The sequence below is a fragment of the Capricornis sumatraensis genome, chromosome 3 (assembly GCF_032405125.1).
Source record: "Capricornis sumatraensis isolate serow.1 chromosome 3, serow.2, whole genome shotgun sequence".
Lineage (NCBI taxonomy): Eukaryota > Metazoa > Chordata > Mammalia > Artiodactyla > Bovidae > Capricornis > Capricornis sumatraensis.
The window spans coordinates 38,895,599-38,922,736 of record NC_091071.1 but is presented as its reverse complement, the minus strand read 5'-3'; the positions used below and the strand labels follow the sequence as shown (position 1 = coordinate 38,922,736).

Below are 27,138 nucleotides of genomic sequence, written 5' to 3'. Positions count from 1 at the left end.
TTTTAAGAAAAAATAAAAATTCTGCAATATTTTATAAGAATACATTCTTTAGAAGCAAGAGGTATTGTCACAGTCATCCTTTCTCTGGCATTGGAAGACCAACAGTCTGACAGTAAAACCTGAAGGCAAATCCCCCTGGACGTGGAGATCCTGGCTTATGACTACGCTGCTGGGGGCCATCCCAGGCACGTCACTGGGGAGCTGGCTGATCCAAGTCAATACTTGATGGTGCCAGGGAGGGCAGATTCTGTGCGAGTTTGGCAAAGAGGAGTGATACAGGGACTTGGTGTAGATGCAAAAGCTACACAGAGATTTGCTGGGGACGAGAAAATGCACAGGGCACGTCGGTGAAGGCCTCACACAGACAAGGACCTAGCCCTCCCCTACTGCACGAGCTGCAGCCACCTTAAGAGGGAGGTGTCATGTGACTGTGACAGGACAGCTCTGGCCTGAGCTCAAGTCCATATAAACTGCAGACTCAGTGTGGCAAAACAATTACAAGGGGGATTACGGGATTAGTAACAAAGGGCACAGAAGCGAGTCCCTTGGGTTTTCTGTACTCCCCTGGATTCCGACGCCTTTTACATCCAGACGATTCTGCCCCTACTGACAGTGTAAGAGCTCCACCTAAAGAAGACTGGGGTCCACTCACCAGGCCTGATCCCGCCACAGACAAGCGCTGCGCAGGCTGAGAACGGAAAGGATGGAGAAACTTCCCGAAAGTGGAGGCCAAGCATTGCCTGCCAGCCCTGGTGCTCAGCCCAGACCTGCTTCACACTGAGTCGTTCTGACCCAGTTCCTGCCATGGGCAGACCCCATGGGCGAGGGGTAGGAGCAGAGCTTTTGCGTTCAAAGTGGTGGCCGAGGGTGCCCCAACCCAGAGCACGGGCCACGCCCACTGGGGTCCTTCTCCTCAGGGGAGACGGCCCAGGGTGGCTGGGGATCTAATGGCCCCATCTTCATCCTTCCACTGTGACCTACCCCCCACTCCAAGCCTAGTTCCCTTCGCTAGAGAGAACAGCCCAGCAACCCTCCCCGAGACACACACGGTTCCTGATAAATAAATAAATAAATAAATGCAACCCTCGGATGTTTATTTTCTGTTTCCCTCTGGGACGAGTCACCTTCAAAGACGAGCCACTCCACTCCAGCTGGAAGACCCCTCAGGGCAAGGGCAGAATGGAAAAGGGCTTTTAGATACCTGAGGCCGGGGTTCACAAGCTGTGAGACCGGTTGGCGTTTGGAATCTTGGCCTGCATGAGGAGGAAGCCCTAAAGCCGCTGGGTGTGGGGGGCCAGTAGGTGCAGCCATAGCCCCCAAGGGCCCGATCGCCCTGGAAGGTGCGGGTAGGGGGTTGCCGGCTCCTTGTGGTCCTCAGCCTGCACCCCCAGCACCCAGCCCAGTGAGTTACTGGCACTTGATCTCATATTCATGAATACAAGTGTGTGTGCGTGTATGTGTTTACATAGAAAGGTCAGGTCACTGGAAAAAAACACTAGTATGTATACAGGAAAAAAAAAACCCTCAAAAACATTATATTAGCAAAAAAAAAAAAAAGTGTCTCGTGAGAAAAAGCAATAAAAATCTGATTTTAACCACAGCTTCTGCTTTAACGTCCGCCACCATCCAGTGCCACGCCCTGGCTGTGCCTCCCTGGACTCCAGGTCGCGCCAGCCCCTGAAGGCACTTGTTCTCCACGCTTCTGACGGTCACACTGAGTGGGGGAAGGGGAAGGAGGCGGATGAAAGTGAACCCTGAATGACTGTGATCCACACAGGGGTTAGGGCTGCAGTGACCACACGACACGCCGTCCGGGGACGGGGACAGTGGCGCCTGGACAGACAGAGCACCGCGGGTGGGCTGGGCCGCGTCACGCCCTCTCTGAGACGTTGAGCTTTGTGAGTTCGTTGGCTTCCTCCATCCCCGCTTCTTCACAGTCGCTTTTCTCTATGGCTTTGCCGAACCGACACCTTTCTTCGGCTCTGACGGGCTCCTTCCAGGGTCTCTTAGCAGACGAGTGAGCGTCCCTGGTCTGGGCGTTGTTCTCGGAACCCGGGGACACCTGGTCCGGGTTCTGAACGGAAGGCACCAGGCTGGCTATCTCGTCTGTGGGGGAGCGTCCGATGCTGCCATCCACCTGGACCCGGATGTCGGGTGAGATGGACAGCTGGTGCTGCGGCACCAACCCACTGTCTGTGCACTTGGGGTACAGGTAGGTCTTCATCTGGCCTTTGCCCTTGACGTTCACTGTTCCTCGGTAGTCAAACTCGTAGCCCATCTTGCTCAGGACGAGGTAGCTCTCCTCGCTGACCTGGATGCGGCACTCCACCCCCGTGGTGTCCATCCTGCTGGCGATGTTGACCGTGTCTCCCCAGATGTCGTACAGCAGCTTGGTGGTGCCGATGACGCCCGCTGTCAGGGGCCCATGGTTGAAGCCCACCCTAAGCTTGAAGTTGAACCACAGCATGTTGTTGTTGAAGTCATCCACCACACGCATCATCTCCTTGGCGAACTCGAAGAGGATCTGCAGGTGCTCCTGCGGGTGGCTGCCGTCGCGGCACTGCGTGGCGTTCAGCCCGGACGCAGCCATGTACGTGGCCCCGATGGTCTTGATCTTCTCGATGCTGCTGTAGTCCGGCTTGCTCAGGAGCTCGTCGAAGTCCCCGATCAGCTCGTTGAGGACCCTGTAGCACTCCTTGCCGCCCTCATAGTTCTCCTCGTAGAACTCACTGAAGTTGACGATGCTGGCGAAGATGACGCCGCCGCTGTCGTGGTTCTTGGAGTAGGTCTGGGACACCTTCAGCTGCTCGGCCACGTGGTAGGGGATGATGTTCCTCAGCAGCCAGTCGGCCTGGTCCCTCATGCTCTGGATCTTTGTGCGGTGCAGGTCCGCTTCCACGTCCCCGTGGTAGTGCAGGCGGTAGCTGACTTCGAACTCCCGGTTCAGGAACCAGACCAACAGGAGCAGGAGGAAGAAGACGAGAATCACCTCCTGGCCGATCAGGGTGGCTGGGCTCCTGTTGTCGTGAGGCAGCGAGGCGTTGCACAGCTTCCTCGTGGAGCTGGAGGGGAAAGAGAGGAGAAAGGGCGTGCCTCCTGAAGTGTATCTTTAAGTAAAGTTTACTGCCCAGCACTTCCAGGTCCGAGCCAGCCCTGCCTAACCAGCATCCTGCACAGAGCTCTGTGCAGCTCGAACCTTCCATCACCTGCAGCTGCCGAGTGACCTGTTTCTGTTTAGAAAGATGTGGCAAGGTAGAGTCACTCTTGTAAGATTTCTATATTAAGTGCTCTGTTTTTCAGAAGTCTTTAGCTCCTTGATTTTTAAAATCTTGTCTGTTTTCCCAACTTTCTATTTTGAAAAGTCTCCACCTTACAAAAAAGGTTTAGGAGACTAGCAAAACACACATTTGTATACCCTTCTCCTGCATGAAACTGTTGTCAACATCATGTTACTTTGCTTTCTCCCCCTTTGTCAATACACACTCCACACATGTGCACAGTGGTATACACGTACAAGCACACTCACACAGGCACACTTTGCTGAACATTCTGAAAGTAAGCTGCAGACACCAGGCCACTTCAGTCCTGAACAGCTCAGGACCTGTCTCCTACGAGCAAGGCTATCTCCCTGGGAACCACACCACACTGCCATACCCAAGATATTTCCTATCCTCTGATACTTTGATATAATCTGCCTGCCCCCTCCTTCCCACCCCCCTGAGTTAGTTCTGTTTTGCCAAAGTCATTTAAGACAATTTTAACATTTTTTAAAAAATATATAAAATGTATTCTTTTAAGAGTAACATACTGTAAGAAACTCAAACAAATTATAAGCAATGGAAATTAAGTGTCTTTCCTATGCAGTGCCCTTTCGCACTATTCTAACCCTTGGCTGTGCTGTCACAACCAGACGCTGGCTGAGGTGCTTGACTTCGTCCATCTTTGGGCTTCTAGGAACAAGGTTGCAGCCGGCATTCCCAAGTGCATCTTTGTGCATACAAAGGAGCCTGTCTGTGGGATATACTCCTGAGCATGAACCTGCTGAGTCATGTAAAATACCACACACTTAGAATTCCAGTAGAAATGTCCACACTGCCCTTCTACGGATGGAACCCATTTCTCTTCCTTCTGACGACCGAGTCTGCTCAGTCTGTTCTGCGGCTCCATGCAGTGTCGTGGAAGTGCCGTAGGGACACAGCTGGCACCCGAGGACTGAAGATGAGCATGGGCTACTGCCTCTTCTAAAGTTTATTCTTTAAATAGATTTTTTTTCTCACTTAAAAATACTACATACTCAGCATAGGAAGGTTAGGGTAAAAGTAGAAAGAAAGAAAAGATTCACCATCATTGCACTATCCAGAGGCGATCACTGTTAACACTTGTTGAATTTCCTTCTCATCCTTCTTCTATCAGCTTACATGGCTGTGATTGCTCTGCTCATGTAAACTGTTCCCTGCTGTACTCTAAAATGCACAGAGTGGGCTGCTGGGTCACTTATAGGAATATAATTATGTACAAAACAGATGGATTCTGAGTGTAGACAGAGCTGTGGCACAGAAAGCTCAATTCTGTAATCAGAGTCCTTTAAATGAGTTTTACTGTTAGCAGTAACTTAAGGATATTAAAAATAATGAAATTGACCAATCTGGCCATAACGCCTTCCATGAAACATAGTCCCAAAAGCCCCAGCCTTGGTGTAATGGCCAGGTTGGCTCCCCCTGAAGAGCTCTGGGACCCTTGGGCAGGTCACGCCACCTTTCAGGTCTGTTTCCTCATGTGTAAATGGAAGATGGGCTGGAGTATGGCCAAGTCTCTACTGGCCCAAGGGCCTGTGCAGAAAGGGCCTGAGGCTGTGCCGTAGAGAGGCCCACGGGCACGGTGCCCTAGGTTGGCATCAGGAGCTTGGCTTTGGGGCATTCCCACCAGTCCCTGAGGAGAGGGGCTCACTGTGCCCCTCTTTGTTTGTACAAACAAGAGTGTATGCTGAGCACTTGCCCTTTTTCCAGAAATCTGGGATTTTGGAACATGCCAGGCAGAGGGTGGCCACGTGATGCGCTTCCCTGTCACAGCTCATTGCTGGGGGATTCAGCGCATCCTGCACGACCCCACTGGGAGCAGACTCTTGAACACAGGCATCTGGTTTCCTCTGGCCTTTGTCTTATGCACCCTTGCCCCCTGATGATTGTGCTTTCTGTCATTTTTGCTGTAATAAACCATGGTCATGGGTACAACCATATGATGAGCTCTGAGTCCCCCAAGAGAATGATCGCTGGGGGTGCGTGGTCTTGGGGACCCTTACTTCATGCCTAAGAACCAGGAAACAAAAAGACCTCTGTGGCAAGATTCACCACACTTAACTCCTTAATTTTGCCAATTGTCACTTAAATGAATGGCAAAACATACTATGAATCACAAGCACTAAACATAACTATTTTAGGTACTGAAACAGATCCATGTGCAGCCCCTTAAGCCCTCTGGCTGGCCCAGAGGAGGGGAGAGTCTGCAGGGAAGAGTCTTCCCTGCGTGAGCTTCTTTCCTTGGCTGAGGAGTTGGCCTTTCCTTCATTTCTCGGAAGAGGTAACACAGAGGAACAGCATCTTTATGAGGAGATGTCACCAAGGCTTCAGGTCACCTTGGAACCAGGCATCGTAGAATCCAGAGGGAGAAGTGGGCAGGGTGTAGACACTGACTGCGCTGCGGCCAAAGCCAGCAGTGTGGCCTGAGCCTGGGACGGGCACGAGCCAGTCTGCTCTGGATGGAGCAGGGGAATATGAGACGTGGGTGCTGGGACAGAGAGAGGGAACCACGGCACTGCCGGCTCTGGCCTTTGCTTAAAAAGGAGGGAGGTTCAAAAGGGAGGGGATATGTGTATACCTACGGCAGATTCTTGCTGAGGTGTGACAGAAAACAACAAAATTCTGTAAAGCAATTATCCTTCAATTAAAAAGAGAGAGAGAGAGAAAAGGAAGGGTCCTAGTGCACAGACTGTCATGTCGTGCCCTGGGCTGCCCTGCAGCCAAAGAGATCTGCCACCAGTGGGTGAGAGAATTACCTCCACTCTACACCTGTGTTTCTTCTACTGTAGAGGGATAATGAAGGCAATAGCTCTACTCCTAAATTCAAATAGTGAAGGGCAGTCCCTAAAGAAGAGATTTGATATGAATAAATGCAAGAGACAACTCAACAGGTGGACAAATGGAAGTTACAGTAAGGGTAGAGTTCATTACCATGGAAGAGAGGGATTACAAAATAGAGAGAAACAGAAAACAAAGACCACTGGTCGTCCTAGCCAGCTCAACATGGGATGTGTCAACATTCTGGTGTATTTCAATGTGATTTAAAATCTACGCCTAGGACGGGTGCAGGGACCCAGGAGGAGACGTGATGGGGAGCTTCCGGGCTGCAGTACTGTTCCACTTCTTGGTCTGGGTGTCAGGTAAACGGGTGTGCTCGCTTGTGAAAATTCACTGAGCTATTCTTGTCATCTAGGGACTTTTCTGTGCATATGTATTCTACTTCTATTGTCACTTTAATTCTTCTTCCCAACATCTAAACGTACATAGATATTTAATTTTTTAATTATAGAAATAGAAAAAAATTACCACTTACCATTAGATCATGAGGATTACATATCTTACTTTTTAAAATATATAATGAAATACCTACCTGTAGCTATAAGACATATGCAATTTTACATAATAAATGAAAGATGAAAAAATCATGAATGCTTTCCATAACTTCCATATTTTAATGGCTACAATATTTGGGTACATGTTTCATAACTAATTCTCTTTTACTGACAACTTAACTTGCTGATGAACTTTCAATATTATAAAACACTATGATCAATATCTGGGGGGATGTGGCCTTTACCAAATGCTGAATTATTTCCTCAGCAGATAAGCTTAAAAAATAGAATTATTAGGCTAAAGGTGATGAACATTTTTAGGACTATTTTTCATAGACTGTCAAGTTACTTTCCAAAACTATGGTATCATTCTGAAAAGTGTTGAAGCATGGCAGAAAAAGCATGGCCTGGCAGTGAGGTAGGCAAGGGTTTAAATACTGCCAGTTACTAGCTGTGTGTCCACAAGCAGGTTCCTTAACTTCTCTGAGCTTCAGCTTCCTTATCTGGAAAATAGGGACAAAGTCTCCTAATGTATCAGGTTATTGTGCAGATTCAACAAACCTGTATTAAACACCACCATCAATTCATAAATGTGCCATACCCTGGCCTACACTGGGTATCCACTTAGTAACATTTTGAAGGAAAAATTTAGATCAGGTCTTAATTAGCTCTTTATGTAACAGTCCCACAAATACTTTTCTCACTCTGCTGGTACCATCCACTCAGTCAGTCTTATTTTTTTGTGAACGTGGTTTTATTTATTATTTATAAGACTGGAAAGTTGTCTCTGTCTTAGAGACTTAAGAACTGATTAATTTTATTTTTTTCTTGATATTGACATACTTTTAGATAATTTTAAAAAATTTTGAGTTCAATTTATTTAGAATTAAATTTGACATTTATAGTAAGGAAAGGACCCAACATATTTTTTTTCAAATTTCTAGTCAGTTAATTTAAAATATTTTAGTGAATAAAATACTTTGATTTGTGACATTTCCTTTGTAACAGTCATATAAAAAAGGTCGTATATAAAATTAAACCAAATCTAATACCAGAATCCTTTGCTTTTTGAAAGTTCGCTTTTTGCTGCTTTGCTTGGATGAAAGATCTATATTAGTACCTGTTTTTGCTAATCAAAGAAATCTGAAGGGGATTTTGGCCTTTAGGGAAAAAGGCAAAAAGTAAAAATAGTGTTCTGCGTCTGTTCTGCAGTGAATGTTAGACAGCCAGCGCCACCCTGAACGGGGGGAGTTCCTCCCCAGGTACGACTCAGCATCGCAGCATCGGCCACCACAGCTCTGAGCTGTGAGCATCAGTGCTTTACCTCGACTCATTTTGTGCAAGCTGTGTCCTAAGGTAACTGCTTCTTCACAGTTAGGGTTAGGAAAGTTTTCACAAGAATGCTCCACTGTCAAGAGAGCAGGAGAAATCTGCCTACATCTTAGCAATCATTTATTTTCCCAATAAGGTATTCTAAATATGATCTGTTATTTTAATAAACAGATATTTTCCGCTTACTCTTTTAAGAGTGAGTATGTTGTTCTTTTTGTTCAAGACACAACTGTTTTCAGGAAGCTTAGACATAACCAGCAATAATATAGTTACTCTCATTTATTCAGATATAGGCACAATGTTAAAAGCTTACCTGAAATTCTGCACTGCATCAAGGTGTGAAATTACAGTGGAACTGAAATTAAAATGCAGAAAACTATGATTATAAAAAGCTAGGAAGGCACTATACAAAGCAATCTGAGAACAGTTTAAATAAAAACAACTTTCCTATTTTCAAGGTGGAGTTCAAGGTAGACAGTTAAGGATAGTAAATTTTAATTATAATTTGATGCTGTGCGCTAATGAAGAAAAACAAAATGGTAAAGACAATGATGTAAAAGCCTTTATCAGGACTTCCCTGGTGGTCCAGTGGTTAAGACTCCTCACTCCCAGTGCAGGGGGCTTGGGTGCAATCCCTGGTCAGGGAACTAGATCCTGCATGCCAGAACTAAAGATCCCAGGTGCTGCAACAAAAATTAAAGATCCCACATGCTGCACTAAGACCCAGCACAGTCAAATAAATAAATGAATATTAACAACAACAACAACTTTTATATTAGCCATGGAAGGTATGCACAGCCAACAAAGAGCAAAATCAGGAAAGGTCTCTAAAGCCTTCATTTTGTTGCTAAGAACGCATCCACAGTATCTACAGGCTGGAAACTTTGGTCATTTTCAGACATCAAAGCCTACTGACAGAGGATCAATTTCAAAAGGCCCTGCTAGAGGTGCTGCTGAATCATTTACTCTGGAAGCTGAACTTTGCTATTGGTGGTGCCCAAAGCAATCAAATCCCAATTTTAGGGCATTGAGCCACACGTACCTAACAACCCCTCTCTTGGTGCTGCTGGGGAAGGTGCCCAAGACACACAGCCCATCCTCTCCACAGCTTCCTTTGGGGTCACCTTACACCCAGCATCCAGTCAGGCCCACAGATCACCTGAACCTCGCCTCTCCCCGTGGCAAGGGCCCTGACACTTCGCTCTCCAGGGCCCCAGCCTTGTTTCCTGCAAAGGGGACCTCTTGGAGCACCTGGGAGCAGCTCTCCTGGGCAGCACAGGCCAGTGAGGGCTCAGAGTGGCTTACGTGATTATAGAAGCTGCCTTCACAGAGAAGGAAAGTGAGAGCTACACACGAAATGCAAATTCTAAGACTTTATGTCCCCTTCTCATCCAGTCCAGACAAGACTGTGACACTGCTATAACCCACGTGTGTGTCCCCCGCCCCCAGAGCTGGAAGAGCCTCCCATCTCCTCAAAGCTAGACGAGTCGTCCCTGCTTCATAGGAATTGAGTTCGTGTTTTGTTCCCTCTATGAACAAAGCTAGTGGAGGTGATGGAATTCCAGTTGAGCTATTTCAAATCCTAAAAGATGATGTTGTGAAAGTGCTGCACTCAGTATGCCAGCAAATTTGGAAAACTCGGCAGTGACTACAGGACTGGAAAGGGTCAGTTTTCATTCCAATCCCAAAGAAAGGCAATGCCAAAGAATGCGCGAACTACCACACAATTGCACTCATCTCACACGCTAGTAAAGTAATGCTCAAAATTCTCCAAGCCAGGCTTCAGCAATACGTGAACTGTGAACTTCCAGATGTTCAAGCTGGTTTTAGAAAAGGCAGAGGAACCAGAGATCAAACTGCCAATATCCGCTGGATCATCGAAAAAGAGAGTTCCAGAAAAACATCTATTTCTGCTTTATTGACTATGCCAAAGCCTTTGACTGTGTGGATCACAATAAACTGTGGAAAATTCTGAAAGAGATGGGAATACCAGACCACCTGACCTGCCTCTTGAGAAACCTGTATGCAGGTCAGGAAGCAACAGTTAGAACTGGACATAGAACAACAGACTGGTTCCAAATAGGAAAAGGAGTATATCAAGGCTGTATATTGCCTGCTTATTTAACTCATATGCAAAGTACATCATGAGAAACGCTGGGCTGGAAGAAGCACAAGCTGGAATCAAGATTTCCGGGAGAAATATCAATAATCTCAGATATGCAAATGACACCACCCTTATGGCAGAAAGTGAAGAAGAACTAAAGAGCCTCTTGATGAAAGTGAAAGAGGAGAGTGAAAAAGTTGGCTTAAAGCTCAACATTCAGAAAACAAAAATCATGGCATCTGGTCCCATCACTTCATGGGAAATAGATGGAGAAACAGTGGAAACAGTAGCAGACTTAATTTTGGGGGGTCCCCAAAATCACTGCAGATGGTGACTGCAGCCATGAAATTAAAAGACGCTTACTCCTTGGAAGGAAAGTTATGACCAACCTAGATAGCATATTCAAAAGCAAAGACATTACTTTGTCAACAAAGGTCCATCTAGTCAAGGCTATGGTTTTTCCAGTATTCATGTATGGATGTAAGAGTTGGCCTATAAAGAAAGCTGAGTGCCGAAGATTTGATGCTTTTGAACTGTGGTGCTGGAGAAGACTCTTGAGAGTCCCTTGGACCACAAGGACTCTACCAGTCCATCCTAAAGGAGATCAGTCCTGAGTGTTCATTGGAAGGACTGATGTTGAAGCTGAAACTCCAATACTTTGGCCACCTGATGTGAAGAGCTGACTCATTTGAAAAGACCCTAATGCTGGGAAAGATTGAAGGCAGGAGGAGAAGAGGATGACAGAGGATGAGATGGTTGGATGGCATCACTGACTCAATGGACATGAGTTTGGGTAAACTCCAGGAGTTGGTGATGGACAGCGAGGCCGGGCGTGCTGCAGTCCAAGGGGTCGCAAAGAGTCGGACATGACAGAGCAACTGAACTGAACTGAACATGCCCCCTATCCTAGTTGGGCTCAGTAGTGACAGGGCGGATGGGCTGAGAGGATCCTGCAAGTATGAGGGTGGACTGGATCAAGCAGAGATTCAACCACCAGCCCCACTTCAAGATCTCCTGCTTGATTTCTGGGTTCCCCATAGCTAATGCCCTCCAGATCCAAGTGGAAAAGGTCCATCCCTGTGACTGAATGGCTGATGGGGTAATTGTGATGGACTTAAATAGGAAAAGGGGTACATCAAGGCTGTATATTGTCACCCCGCTTATTTAACTTATATGCAGAGTACATCATGAGAAATGCTGGGCTGGAAGAAGCACAAGCTGGAATCAAGATTGCCAGGAGAAATATCAATAACCTCAGATATGCAGATGATACCAACCTTATGGCAGAAAGTGAAGAGGAACTAAAAAGCCTCTTGATGAAAGTGAAAGAGGAGAGTGAAAAAGTTGGCTTAAAGCTCAACATTCAGAAAACGAAGATCATGGCATCTGGTCCCATCACTTCATGGGAAATAGATGGGGAAACAGTGGAAACAGTGTCAGACTTTATTTTGGGGGGCTCCAAAATCACTGCAGATGGTGACTGCAGCCATGAAATTAAAAGACGCTTACTCCTTGGAAGGAAAGTTATGACCAACTTAGACAGCATATTCAAAAGCAGAGACATTACTTTGCCAACAAAGGTCCATCTAGTCAAGGCTATGGTTTTTCCAGTGGTCATATGTGGATGTGAGAGTTGGACTGTGAAGAAGGGTGAGCACAGAAGAATTGATGCTTTTGAACTGTGGTGTTGGAGAAGACTCTTGAGAGTCCCGTGGACTGCAAGGAGATCCAACCTGTCCATTCTAAAGGAGATCAGTCCTGGGTGTTCTTTGGAAGGAATGATCCTAAAGCTGAAACTCCAGTAGTTTGGCCACCTCATGTGAAGAGTTGACTTATTGGAAAAGACTCTGATGCTGGGAGGGATTAGGGGCAGGAGGAGAAGGGGACGACAGAGGATGAGATGGCTGGATGGCATCACCGACTCGATGGACGTGAGTCTTGAGTGAACTCCGGGAGTTGGTGATGGACAGGGAGTCCTGGCATGCTGCAATTCATGGGATCGCAAAGAGTCGGACACAACTGAGGGACTGAACTGAACTGAACTAAAAGGTTAAAAAGTGTATTACTGAATTTCATACTGTTGGGAAAAAGCTTTATAAAGACCACAATTCCAGAAGGCTGAACATACCTTCAGAAGGAAAAAGGACACTTTGTTTTGCTTAAAGTAATTTAACTGTTCAGTAAAGTTTCCTTTCACATGCTGGATAGCAGTAAATTCCCTGAATAAAGTGAATGCTGAATACTTTGAATTCTCTTTTTGATCTTAATTTGCAGAGAACTTGAACATCTTTCATGTCGCTATTATTTTATTAAGTAAATTGAGGAAGGACACTCATTCTGTCCATTACTGACCACTGCTTTGGTAATATCCCAAATGCACTATGGCGATTTTATCTGGATATTGAAACAAATTAGACCATTTTCTACTTTTGAATTTATGAAAGCAGTGATTCTCAGTGGTAATACCACTCCTAGGGGAGCATTTTGGAGAAGGGAAAGGCTACCCACTCCAGTATTCTTGCCTGGAGAATCCCCATGGACAGAGGAGCTTGGTAGACTTCAGTCCATGTGGTCACAAAGAGTCAGACATGACTGAGCAACTAAGCACAGCACAGCACAGGGGAGCATTTTGGGAATACTCGAGTCCCTCCTGGTTACCATAATAATTTGGGGAGCCAGGAATGTTAGATGTCCTGCAGAGCACAATGGAGAAATGTCCCATGTAACTTTGAAATATCCTGCTAATCTAAACCCACTGTAAATATAAATAAATGGTTATTTAATGTGTGCTAACATAAAACATTTTCATAAGCAGTTACACAAGAAGTCCAACGTTTAGAAACAGAAGCTTAATGATTTGAGACATTCCCTCCAAATTTCTGAATAAATTACTTACTATGTGCACTTTGCTGTCCAAGGTAGCATCATATTTCCAACTATATATTTAGTTGAAAAGGTTAAAAGCCACAAAGCCAGTCGCAAATGTGCAACTGGTAATTTAGGAGAACCAAAACACGACTTAATCAGTAGGACACATGGAAACCAGGAGCCTTGATGGATTCATTAACAGAGGCTGTTTTAAACATAGCACCTATCAGCGCCATCCTATATATTTTAATTTTTATATTTTTCATAGCACAGAACAGATTCTGTCCCCAGGGGTCTTCACAAAGCTCCTGTTTCTTTTCCCCACATCACCAGTGAGAGAGCTTTGAAGGCCATTTGAGTAAAATGTATGCTTCAATATGTGGAAGGATTCAAGATAAGAGATGTATTTCCAGTGATTTCTCGCTGCCCTAACGTTTCATGTCACAAGCTGGAGAACTGTTCCGACACCGGGCTTATGAACAGGGCCAGGTCCCTCGCGAGGCCGTCGTTCTTCAGCTCCTCCACCTCGACAGTCTGTGGCCTGTCTCAGCACACCAGCCCTACCACAGGAGGCCAGAACCAGCCACTTCTTCTCATCTGTGCGTCACGTCCACCTCTTAACATTTTGTTTTCTTGATAGTCTTGTATGCAATGGCTTCTGGTTCTACTTTCTTAAATTCAAACTTCCTCATTGTGAATACAAACGGCCTTCTACATCCACAGGTTCTGCATCTCTGGATTCAACCAACCTCAGATCAAAAATCCCTTCTCCAGTGGATCTTCCAGACCCAGGAATTGAACTGGAGTCTCCTTCATTGCAGGCAGATTCTTGACCAACTGAGCTATCAGGGAAGCCTGGTAGCCACTCCAGTATTCTTGGGCTTCCCTTGCGGTTCAGCGGGAGAGACCTGGGTTGGATCCCTGGGTTGGGAAGATCCCCTGGAGAAGGGAGGAGCTACCCACGCCAGTATTCTGGCCTGGAGAATTCCATGGACTCTATAGTCCATGGGGCTGCAAAGAGTTGGACACAACTGAGCAACTTTCACTTTCAGATCGAAAATATTATGAAGAAAATTTCCAGAAAGTTTCAAAAAAGCAAAATTTAAATTTGCTGCATGCTTACAACTTACAACATAGCACTTGTACTGTATTAGGTATCATAAGCAGTCTAAACAGCTTTGTAGGTTATATGCAAATGTGGTGCCATTTATAGGAGGAACTTGAACATCCTTGAATTTTGGTATTAGGGGAAGGGGTCTGAGAACCAATCCCCTGAGGATATCGTGGGACAACTGTGAGTTCTAGCATGCGACTACTGCATGATGTTAGCTGGGGGTGGTCACCCCATGAAGTCTACAGGTAAATACATATTTTGCTATTAAAAATTATTTCCTTTTTCTTTCCTTTGCATATTACTCTTTGGGCATTTCATCAAGTTGTTGACTTGATGAGGCTGAAAGCTATTTCCTGTTAAGACACTAAATGTCTGTTGGGGTGGAGGGCATTAGTACTGATGAGAAAGAACAAGTGACAGACACAATTCAATAGCAAAACCCAGAAATTTAATTGAAAAACAGGCAGAGGATCTAAATAGACACTTTTCTAAAGCAGACATAGAGATGGCTCATAAGCACACGAAAAGCTGTTCAATATCCCCCTAATTATCAGGGAAATGCACATCAAGCAAAACATCACCTCACACCTATTAGCACAGGTATAAACAAAAAAGGGATAAGAAGTAACAAGTGATGTTGACACATGGAGACAAGAGAACTCTTGTGCACTGCTGTGCTGGGCTTAGTCGCTCAGTCGTGTCCGACTCTTTGGGGCCATAAGCTCCTCTGTCCATGGGATTCTCCAGGCAAGAATACTAGAGTGGTTTGCCATGTCCTCCTCCAAGGGATCTTCCCAACCCAGGGATCGAACCCAGGTCTCCTGCATTGCAGGAGGATTCTTTACCAGCTGAGCCACCTGGGAAGGCTAAGAATACTGGATCAAGTAGCCTATCCCTTCTCCAGGGGATCTTCCTGATCCAGGAATCAAACTGGGGTCACCTGCATTGCAGGCGAATTCTTTACCAGCTAAGCTACCAGGGAATCCCCTGTGCACTGCTAGTGAGAAGTAAACTGGTGCAGCCACTATGGAAAACATTACGAAGGGTCTCCCCAAAATTAAAAACAGAAGTTAGCAGTTCTTCAGAAACATCTGAAGGGAACACAAACGCAACTTGAAAAGACACCTGTATCTGCATGTCCATTATAACACTATTTACAATAGCCAAGATAAGAAGGAACCTAAGTATCTGTCAAAGAATGAATGGATAAAGAAGACATGGTATATATGCAAGAGAGTATGCTTCAGCCACAAAAAAGAAAGAAATCCTGCCATTTGTGACAACATGGACAGACCTTGGAGGCATTAGGAGAAATAAGTCAGACAGAGGAAGACAAATACCGTATGATCTCATTTACATACAGACTCTAAAAACAAGCCAAAAAACACGCACCATGAACAGATTGGGTTGCTAGAGGCAGGGGTGGAAGGTGGATAAAATGAGTGAAGGTCCTCAAAAGGTACAAAGTTCCGGTCATAAAGTAGCTAAGTCCTGGGGAAATAATATACACCGAGGTCAGTCAGTTCAGTTGCTCAGTCGTGTCTGACTCTTTGCGACCCCATGGACTGCAGCACGCCAGGCCTCCCTGTCCATCACCAACTCCCAGAGTTTACTCAAACTCATACACCGTGGTAACTATAGTTAATAATACTGTACTATATATTTTAAAGTTGCTGAGAAGGTAACATTTTTTCTTTTTTTGGCTTCACATCACGGCTTGTGGGATCTTAGTTGCCCCACCAGGGATTGAGCCTGGGCCCCAGGAGTGAGAGTACTGAATCCTAACCACTGAACTGCCAAGAAATTCCCAAGAGTAACTTAACTAGACTTATAGTGGTCATCATTTCACACAGTACAGAAATACCAAATCATAACATAGTGCACCTGGAAACTAATACTTCTGTGTCAATGATCTATCTCAATTAAGAGGAAAGGTGTGAGGGGGACAAAAGCAGTGTCAGGGCGGGTGACACCCTGCGGGGGACCCCTGCGTGGGGAGCAGGGCTCACGTACCTGTCTGGGCACAGGGAGATGTAGAGCAGCAGCAGCAGGGGCCCGGCCCCGACGACAGTGGCCAGGGAGGACCGCATCCAGGAGCTGAGCTGGCAGAAGTTGCAGTATTGCACCACGGCGGTCAGCACGGCCGAGCCCGTGAACACAGTGGACTGAAACGAGGGGAGGGCTCGTGAGGACCCCAATGCGCCCACCAGCCTCCCCTCCACGTGGGAACCCTGAGAGCAGATGACACACTCGCTTACCTGTCCTTCTGTGAAACAGAACACCCTCAGTTCAGGGACAGATCATAAACCATGGGATTAATTAAGTTCCCACAGTATTCTCGTTTACAGGTGTGTGGGAACCACACACATCACCTTGGCGGGGAGGAAAGGTAGGCTGCCCCCATGAAGCCACCCTGTCATCAGTTCCCGCCCCAAAACCCATCCTCCAGGCACCCTGCTGCACGTGAGCGGAAATGAAACTGGGGTGTGTAACTATCGAATGCAGCCAGCCCGCCAGCACTTTGTGCTACACTTGCCGGCACAAGAAATACAATCTTGCTACAGCAGCGTGAATTCACTCTTTATGGGTGTAACTTGGAAGCGGCTTCCATGATCAGCAGCAGCCAGCTGAGGTGCCAGTGGAAGGCTGGTGCCAGTTCTACAGACTAAGGTTATTATTTTTACTTTTCTTTTAAAATAAAGTACAGTTGACAGACAACAGCGTATTACCCTATATCATTTGGATATGTGGGACAGATGCTTCCTCATAAAACATGTAAGGAAATAACTGACTTGGGATTTAGCGACACTCAGCCAGTGGGAGAGGACCCAGCTCCACGGGGGACTCTCCCCAGGCAGGCTGCGGTCTGACCACCCGGCCTGCTCCTCTGTCCTAGGCAAGTCTTTTAAAAAGACAAGTTCAAAGGACTGATAGGGTATGGGCCTCTGTGTTTAAATTCTTGTCCCAAGCCAGGAGACTTATTAAAAAAAAAAAAGTGATCCGTAAGCCCAGAGGAACCTGGACACAAAATCACTGCGACTCTACTTACGTGTATGTTTGTCTCAAATTCAGAGGTGACGTGTGAATACACCGACAGGGCAGGGAGGGACACCAGGATGGCCCCGATGAAATGGCGCGGGAGCCAGCCGGCTATCCACTCCAGCAGGCGCTTGGTGCACGTCATCACGTCCTCCAGGAAGAACACCATCCTGGGGAGCAGGGAGAAAAGAAAATCAGCATTTGGGTCTTTTTGGTGCCCCCCAGCTGAGAGCAGGCCCGCACAGGGCGCAGCTAGTTTGGGAGTGGGTCCCCAGCAGCTTGGCGAGGAGCTTGGAGCCAAGACATGGAAGGAGGCAGGCCCCAGAGCAGGGCTTGCTGTGGGCAAGGCAGCAAAACCCTTTGGCAAAGAGCTGAAGGGGCCTCAGGGGAGGCTGGAAGTGAGCGAGGAGAGGAGGGATCATGCACTGGAAGCTTCAGGGCCAGACCCGAAGCTATAGTTTCCTGTCCTGGGATGCTGGGGAGGTGCAGGGGGGATGGACAGGTGGGAAACAATGCCCCTGGGAGGCTCACAGCCTAATGGTGGGCAGACGAGGGTCTGAGATGGTGGTGTGGTCAGTGTGACAAAGCGACACACACGGGGTACTAGGGAATCACAGCAAAAGGGAAAAATGATGACAAAGCCGGAGTCCGAGAGAGAGGCCAGCTCCAAGCATCAGGTGGACCCTCGTGGGGACCGGCCTCACTCCACGCTCACACAGTTCTTGAGGAGGAAATGCTCCTTGTCTCGGGGCACAGGTCAGGGCCAGTCTCCCTGTTTCTCTCTGACCCCCAGTGTGGGGCCGTCCTGCTGAGAGCAGCAGGGCTGGAGGAAGGGGTGGGTCTGGGGCATTGATGGCATGGATAGAATCACTGTGAGCTCCTGGGGCTGGGGCTGCCCTGAAGGCAGGTTGGGCAGGTCCTGAGGGCCCTGCCTCTTACAGAGGCCCTGATGTCTCTCAGACACTCTGTCCATTTTTAAACAGAGTGTCTTTTTATTATTGAGCTAACATTCTAGACCCTTGCTGTGGACACGATTACAAGTACTCTTCTATTCCATATGTCCTCTTTCACTTGGGGGTGAAAAGTGATGATGGTGTTCTTTGAAACATGAAAGTTTTAGATTCTAATGAAGTCCAGCTTAGCTACATTTTCTTTGGCTGCTTGTGTTTCTGTGTCACCTCGAAGAAACCGCTGCCTGACCTGAGCCCATGGACCTGGGCCTGCGCTTCCTCTGGGGGTTTAGGGCTTCACTCTTGCATTCAGGAGAGGCCCCTCCCAGGGGCACACTGCACACCTCCTCTTCTCTCTCTCTCTGCCTTGCTTTCTTGCCCCTTATCTTCCCACTTTCTAAGTGTTTGGTTTGGGAGCTCAAGGGACTTAACTGGTGGCGTCGAGGCTGCAGAGGACACTGACCTGCAGGTAAGGAGGGAGACCCCCTGTGCTGAGGGGTTCGCGAGGGAGGAGTCTATGAAGCAGGGCTGGGCCAGGGAAGAGAAGAGGACCGTCCAGAAATGCACTCACGGAGCCGGCTGGCAGCTACGCCAGCAGAGGGAGCTGAAGGCTAACAGCTGTGGAGCTGCCTGCAGGTGGGCCTTTACCTGACAGAGACCACGAGGGACAGGATCTCCAGCAGCAGGGCCGCTCCGAAGACTGCCACAGCGGCCGGCGGGGGCGGCGTGGAGGCGGCCCCGTACTTCAGGAAGCAGGTGATGGAGAGAATCAGAAACACTGTTGCCGACAGAAGCACATCCAGGAGGGAGCTGAAGGTGGCACTGGCAAAAGTCTTCACGGGAGAATTCTTTATAACCTGTTTGGGAGGTGGCGGTGGGGGAACGTTAACAGACACTGCTGGACGTACCTACCTGGAGGAAGGCGATCCAGGAGGAAAACAGTGATGTCTGCTGAGCACTTGCCTCCTACGGACCAGGTGCAGGGTGAGAAATGCTTCACACAGCCATCTCCCTACTACTACCCTCTGCCCAACAGTGAGCAAACTGAGGCACAGAGAAGTACAGAAATTTGTCCAAGGTCACAGAGCAGCTGAGTACAAACCAGTAAATTCTCACAGGCGTGTGACACACTGAGCCCGAAGTATGCTGCTGACAGGAAAGTCACGTGCTAGAAGCCAGGTCCCAGACTCGGGGCTTCCTGACAGAAGCAGAAGGCGGGGCTAGAGCAGCAGCAGGTCAGCAGTAACAGTGATGGCAAGAGTCTGCTCTGGGCCTGGGCCTGCACAGGGTGCAGGGGGGATGGACAGGCGGGAAACAATGCCCCTGGGGGGCTCACAACCCCATGGTGGGCAGACGAGGGTCTGAGATGGTGGTGTGGTCAGTGTGACAAAGTGACATGCACAGGGTACTAGGGAATCACAGCAAAGGGGAGAAATGATAACAAAGCCGGAGTCCGAGAGAGAGGCCAGCTCCAAGCATCAGGTGGACCCTTGCAGGGACCGGCCTCACTCCATGCTCACACAGTTCTTGAGGAGGAAATGCTCCTCATCTCAGGGCACAGGTCAGAGGCCAAGGTGAGGGGCCACCCGAGGTCACACAGGCGAGGAGGAGCCCAGCCAGGGCTGTGGTGCCTTGACCACGTCACCCATTGTCCCTGGGCCTCGTTTCTTTATCTGGGAACAAGGATGAACTCTGGACCAACACCTTATGGGCGATGGTGAAGCTTCACTGGGAAAACACTGAGTGCAGTGGGGGCCTAAGCGGGGACGGACCAGAACCTTCCACTGCTCCTGCAACTCTCCCTTCCTCGCCACCCTGCCCCAAGTTCCAGGGGCAGCACCCCACCTGCACCCTAGACTACAGGCTCATCCACTCTCATCACCTTCTATGGCTCGGCCACGTGACCTTTATACAGTACAGTCTGATGGTGCCACCCCCTGTTCTGGATTCTTCCCAGCTCCCCCTGGCCTTTGACATAATGTCCACCATGCAGGAAGCTGCCCACCTGCCACCTCCACCCCATCTGCCAGATGGAAGCGCCCCCAGATCCCTGGAGGTACCCAGGCTCCATCTCATCTCCAAGGTTTGCAGCTGCTGGCCCCTCTCTGCAACCTTTCTTCACTGGGTTAGTTGCCAGCCCTCCCAGTAACAAGGGCTCCCTCTAGGCCCTCAACCTGGGGTCAGTGTGCTCTGAGGGCTTTTCAGGACCCAGGGGTCTGGGTTCTGACTTCTGCCAGGTTACTGCTTCTCTGAGAGCGTCTGTCATCTCTCTGCCTCAGTCCCAGGAGCAGGATGCTCAGGGAGCATCTGGTGACGAGAGGGGTGGGTAGCCCGTGCCTATTGCTAGGGAGGCTCTACACTCAGTACTGGGGTTGGGGGGTATTCCACTCTAGTGATGGGGTCTCAGCCCTCAACCTTCCCTGGCCTTGGCTTTCTTTTGGCAAAACGGGGATCATCGTAAACCTGCTTGAAAGGACTAAAAATGAGATGATGTTCTGCTCTCCAGGCATCAATCAACTGACTCGAAAGTCCACACGAGGAGCCCCGCCTGGGGTGTTCACAGGTATTCACGTCCCAAGAGGCTCATGAAACCCAACCCCACAGGCATGGCCCACCCTGTCTGGTTCACCAGGACTTTAGAGCCTGGTCGGGCCCTGGATGCAGCAGACACTAAGGGGTGATCCTCTGGATGAACAAATGGAAGTTGAAGGAGAAATCCTTTTGGCTCTGGGCTGGGAGGGTATGTGTTTTTGACCTTGTAACACTAAGCCAGGTTAGGTCTGGGAAGACTGCAGGGGGCTGGCTGCTTGTAACTCAAACCAGGCTCTAGGCTACTGCTTCTGTCCACTGCTCCCATCAAGCCCCACCAAGCGCTTGCAGGTTTGAGGACTGGACACCATATAGAATAGAGAATAAGAGATGGGCTTCTGCCTCCCCAAGCTGAGAGTCCAGGGAGGGAGGCATATGATTCAACAGTCCCACAAGAAGAGGTTTCAAAATGGGATTCCAGCTGTGAAGACATGGTATAACGGAGGGGAAATCCAGTCTGCAGTCAGGGACTTTCTTGGAGGAAGTGAGGTTTGGGCTCAGAGTTATAGGACAGCAGGAATTAAGGCAGGGGAGGGCAATGGAGGGGAGCTCAGCCCTGAAGCATCTGGGAAAGCCCAGCGAGGTGGCAGGCCTCTGACTTGTGTCCCACCTCAGTGGGAAGAAAGCCAACAGGGAACAGGGAGAGAAGTTCTGCTGGAGAACAGAATAGGTGGGGCTGGAGCCCCCTCGTCATACTAGGCCTCCAGGGGCTGGAACACGGCTGGGGAGCCTGGGCACCCACCAGCTGAAGGGAAAGGAGACCAAGAGGTGACAAGCTGAGCTGCTGTAGACAGATTTAGGGTTTTCTCCCTTGTGGTGACATTCACATACAGATGAAATTCAGGACTTACATACATTTCAGGGCTTACGTACAGACTGTGGGAGATCAAAATGAGCCTTCAATTTCCCGTTGCTCAGGAAAACGAAAAAGGGCTGCCCAAGCACAAGACTAAGAACTACTGAGTAAAACTGGCATGTCTTCAGTGAAACTATGAGGAAACACACACCTCTTCTTGATAGCTGGTCCTGTAGGCCCGCTCGAGCTCCGGATCCAGGAAGTTCAAGCTGAACTGGTTAATGGGTGGCTTAAAAAAGTAGTCTTTCATCAGGCTAGAAGAGATGATAAATGCAGTCAATCAACATGCAGCACAGCTGCTACATTCATTCTCTCAGAAGATCACCGTTAGCTACGGAGATGCCATTTGTGGAGTGTGTCACAAAGGCTGCACCTGAAAGTCACTGCACAATAGACATTGTTCAACCACCCCTTTAGAACTCTCTGGAAAGTCCTTCATGCTTCTATACAGAATCCCATTTCAGGCTGCACCTCCATGAAAGAATGCCCATTCACCATAAATATAACACACAGCAGTAGAACTGTGCTTTTGAAAACATCTTCTGGCATGCAGAATTAGAAGGAGGTGGCAGCTTTTTTTGTTCCATGAAACGCTCCCCTCTGAAGGACCAGCAGGTCCCTGCATGGATCGTGCTTATGTGGATTCGGAGGCTTCCTCGCACACATAATTCAGAACCGGCTGTCCTGTCACTCAGAGCACTGACAGTAATTACCACCGTCACCGCTAACAGGTTGTTATCACAAAATTGTGTTTACAGCCAGTGTAATTTTGGAGCTGTTGTCACATATGCAGATTGCGTGTGAAACCTGAAAAATGATAATGCTCGATGATTTTAATAGCAGAGAAATCAAGCCTGCTTTACATGGCTCTCTCATTCTTTTACGGATGGCTAGCAAATAGTCATATCCTTTTTATCCTGCAGAAAATTACTATAAATCTAAGGGGATGTTAATATAATTTTAAAATGAAAATATAGCTGTGGGCTGTCTCTCTGCTTCACACAGTAACTACCAGAATGATTAAAGCAGATAAAATACATGAAGTGCCTATCAGGCGCCCAACACACAGCAAGGGCCACTGCACTTCCTCCTTTCCATGCTCAGACGACTCCTGGTGCTAAGTGTGAGATTCCTTACTGGCTCTCAGGTTCAGAAGAGAAAAAAATGCCACCCCCAAGTGTTGACCGCCACCCCATCTTCCCTTTCACTTGGTGAGTGTAGACAGAGGGAAAAGCAACAAGGCAGCTACAAGGAGGAAACATAATGGTTTTATTTCTGCAGTCAAGAGGCAAAGTGAAAGTGGCTCAGTCTTGTCTGACTCTTTGCAACCCCATGGACTATACAGTCCATGAAATTTTCTAGGCCAGAATACTGGAGTAGGTAGCCTTTCCCTTCTCCAGGGGATCTTCCCAACCCAGGAACCAGACCCCAGTCTCCTGCCCCTGGTGGCTCAGCTGGTAAAGAACCTGCCTGCACTGCGAGAGACCTGGGTTCAATCCCTGGGTTGGGAAGACCCCCTGGAGAAGGGAATGGCTACACTCCAGTATTCTGGCCTGGAGAATTCCATGGACTATATAGTCCATGGGGTTGCAAAGAGTCAAGAGGCAGGATCCACACTGTAAGCTGTGCTGCTCGTTTGAAATGAATACTGGGCCGTCCCACTTCTGGGAACAGGGATGAGCTCGTGTTGGATCAATCCTTTCTCAGATAGCGACCACACACCCTGAAGTGTTAGTCACCCAGTCGTGTCCAACTCTTGACAACCCTATGGACGCTAGCCCACCAGGCTCCTCTGTCTAAGGGATTTCCCAGGCAAGAATTCGGGAGTGGGTTGCCATTTCCTTCTCCAGGGGATCTTCCTGACCCAGGAATTGAACCTGAGTCTCCTGCATTATAGGCAGATTCTTAACCATCGGAGTCACAACCCTGAACAAAATATAAAAACAACTGAAAGCACTGGCAATCGGCCGGAGGCAGTGAGAAAATGGAGCTACACTTGGAAGAAGTTTAATTTGTGGGGTTTTTTTCATCTACAGAGAGCCATTAGTCAGCACCATGTGTAGGATGGCTACAACTCAGATAGGAAAGCTCCCATCTCACTGACTTGGAAAACCAGGAGAGAGAGTTCAGCATGCCCACAGATGGAAAATGAGGTTGGACATCCCAGAGGAAGAAGACCAGAGAAGGGAGAGCCCTAAATTCTGCACACAGGCTCTGCTCCCATCTCTGGCAGACCCTTGAAATGCACGTGTGCAGCCAACTCCAAGCCGCCTAATAAAGGCAAAAAGAACAGCTGCTGCCCACCTCAGGGGAGACAGAGTTTAGCATTTGAGTTCAGATCACTTATCTGGCTGCTGAAACAAACAAAAAGTTGATACTCTTCAAAGGAAAGTAACAGAATGGAGAGTTTTGTATACAATGTGCACAACATAATCCAAAATTACTAGACAAGCAAGGAATCAGGAAAACATGGTCCCTCCTCAACAAAAAACAATCAAGAGAGAACAACCTGAGGTTACCAAGAAGTTGGAATTGGAGGTTGTTGTTTATAATGTATATATATGTAACATGTGAAAACCATAACATAAGGGATGAGAGGAGAGGTAATGTACCTACACTGATATAAGATTTCTACATTTAAAGTGAAATGATATAATATTAACGATAGGAAGACTACAAAAATATAAGACTGCCCAGAGCAACCACTAAAAGAAACATAATGCAAAGAGGTATGGCTAAAAACAAAATATATTAAAATATAATAAAAAGGCAGATATTGTCAGAGTGATTTAAAACACAAGACCCACAGGAGATGTATTTCAAATATAAAGACGCAGGTTTTAATTTTTTTTAATGGAAAATGATATAGCATGCAAACAGTAGCTAGAGTGACTGTTAATATCAGACAAAGCAGTCTTCAAGACAGAGTATTACTAGGCACAAAGATGGACACTTCAAAGTGATAAAAGGATTAATTACCAGGAATATATAACACTCACAAGTGTGTATGTACCTAAAAAAGAGCTTCAAAATACTTGAAACAAAGAGACAGAGACACAGACAATTCTGTGAGATAGATACAGACAATTCCATAACCACAGCTGGAGATTATTTATTATCTCAATAATTGATAGAAATAATCTTAACAGTTATCTCCATAATGGGTAGAAAAACAGCCCAAGTTTTCAGTAGAGAGACACATGATCTGATCACTGCTGCCAATCACCTGAATCTAATTGAGGTTTATGGATTGCAACATCCTGAGAATGCAGAGTTTTCATTCTTTTTAAGTGTGTATCGTACGTTGACCAAAACAGACCACATGCAGAAATCACAGAACAAGTTCTAATGAATGTAAAAGGAATGAAGTCACATAGTGAGTATATGCCTTTGATTACAAAGACAATCAATCGAACATTAATAACTAACGTATCTAAGTGCCATTTTTCACTAAAAGGAGCCAAGGCTCTTTGGAGAAATAGCTGATGCTTGTGCTGTGGCAGGGAAAATATAAAATGAGTTGTTGTGCTGGAAAGTAAGAAATGGCTCAAAACAAATGAAAGAGCTATGTCAAAAGGATGCAAGAGCCAGCCTGAACAGGGGCTTCCTATGGTCAGATTCAGGACGACTAGGGCATCACACTCATTAGGACAGTGATCAATGATGCCCTGTTAAGTAAACCAGGACTCCATGTGGGTTTACATGGATTTCTATGTCCATACATGGAGAGATTATGTGGTAAGTGGGAAGAGACTGCTCACTGCAGAATGCCAAGTGTTACGTGGTGAATGCGCTGTCTGTGCTGCAGCAGGACAGTCGCCATGCTGCCCAGCACAGTAAGGACTATTACAGGCAAGAGTCATCAGTGGAGATGAGTCAAGTGAAGTGCAATGAGGAAAGGGATCTCTACATGATCCCATGGGTAGCTGACTAGTCACAGGGAGAAAACAAGCACAGACTGCAGAAGCTGGCAACACTCGCCCAGATGATCAATTTCACTGCCCAACAAAGGTCATCACAAGGGCGCCTTGGGCCTCTGGGGCCGGAGAAGGCAAGTCCCCTCCATTGGGTGTGGACACACTCACAGCCCAGACAGAATCCTGAGGGATTCAACACAAATCCAACCTCAGGAAGATTTTATATAAGAGCCTGGCCTGCATGCTTCAAAAACGTCAGTGTCTTGGAAGATGAAGGATGGCTGAGGAACTGCCTCCAGATTTGAAGATGGAAGAGGCCTGACAACCATGTAACACAGCATGTGACCCTAGACCAGGTCCCGGACCAGAGGAGAGGACATGCTGTCAGGGACACAGGGGGCCACCTGACAAAACCGGAACAGGAACTGCAGCCTGTAACTATGATCAGATACAAGAACGCCCCTGTTCTCAGGAAATACAGTTTTAAGGGGTAGAGAGCACAATGTGTCCAATGTACTGCAAATGGTTTAGAAAAAAAAAACACCACACATAACTTTCACAGGGAGAGAAAAGAGGATGAAGCAAGCACAGTAAAATGTTAAAAGTTGGTAAACTGGGTACAAAGGGAGTAAAGGGAATCCTCCGTATTATTCACTGTGTTAGTTTCAAATTATTGACACACTGACACTGGAGGGCAAACACATTGGGGGGCAAGGGGACTCAGAAAAGCAGCAGCGGGGGCGGGGGTGGGGGGGGTGGCGCTGTGCATCTACCTATAAATCTTGGCTCCCTCTTACCTGTCTTCCTTGATAACATCGACAAAGTGGGCATCTGTTTTCTCCCGGATGTTCTTGAACCTCAGCGGAAGGAGAGCCGACTGATCCAGGCTCACGCCTGCCCACCTGCCCTTCTCCTGTAAGATCTCGCACAGAGAGGTCTGACTGTTGGTGAGCTTCTCCTCTGGGGGAGGGCTCAGAAGTCCATTTTGCGTTTTGGAGCTGGGTCCTCCGGAGGCCTACATCAGGAGAAGTGGGGTGAATGCAGAGGCTGGTGCGTCGGCCGCAGTAGCGCTGTCCCCCCGACGCAGCCACACCAGAGGCCCCTGGACTGTGCCCCACATGCCGCAACCTGCACCTCCGGGTCTCTGCTCTAACTTGAACAACCGTCTGCTTCTCCCCACTCCCCCTGCTCCTCCAGGCAACCAGGATGGTGGTGGGGACAGACTCCTCTCTCACCCTGAGGAGGCCCCTCTTCTCTTCCACATCCACCTTCCACCAGCTGCTGAGTCCAGCTTCCAGCCCCACAGAGCCTCCCAAACTCCCCTCAGCCACACATCCTCAGGCTTCACTGCCATTAGGGAGTCCCATCAGGTCAGCATCCATCCTGCTCTTTATCCGTCTGTCCAAAACCCAGAGGACTAGAAGGTGTGCCGTGATGTCACCCAGGAGGAGTTACCCTCAGAACTGAGAAGCTGACCCGAAAGGACATCCCCTCTGGTGGGCACACTGAAAGAGGCGCTGGCAAGGGACCAGGGTTGAGAGCCGGTACCTTGGCGCTGTTCTTGGGCTCCTCCTGACAGCCGTTCTGGACCGCTCCACCTTCTGCACCAGCTTCTGGCTTGGGAGTGAACGTGATTCCACATGACGGGCAGGTCTACAAGAAGAGCACAGAGCGTAGAGCTCACTCGGGCAACACAGCTCACTACGTGACTCAGATGAGTCAGCTGCTGTTGCAATCTGTC

General features: G+C 47.9%; 1 protein-coding gene across 1 annotated transcript in view; it reads right to left on the bottom strand.

Annotated features, from left to right (window-relative positions):
- Nucleotides 1-1,493: 1,493 nt before the first annotated feature.
- The window catches only part of ADCY9 (adenylate cyclase 9), a 101,833-nt gene continuing 76,188 nt past the window's right edge, over nt 1,494-27,138 (bottom strand). The window contains exons 3-10 of the mRNA XM_068969155.1: nt 26,946-27,050; nt 26,195-26,412; nt 21,632-21,734; nt 18,684-18,892; nt 17,096-17,255; nt 16,060-16,211; nt 8,274-8,315; nt 1,494-3,062 (exon numbers count right to left, since the gene is read on the bottom strand). Coding sequence (XP_068825256.1) covers nt 1,871-3,062; nt 8,274-8,315; nt 16,060-16,211; nt 17,096-17,255; nt 18,684-18,892; nt 21,632-21,734; nt 26,195-26,412; nt 26,946-27,050 — 2,181 coding nt within the window. The 3' untranslated portion in view covers nt 1,494-1,870. The remainder of the gene's footprint in view (nt 3,063-8,273; nt 8,316-16,059; nt 16,212-17,095; nt 17,256-18,683; nt 18,893-21,631; nt 21,735-26,194; nt 26,413-26,945; nt 27,051-27,138) is intronic.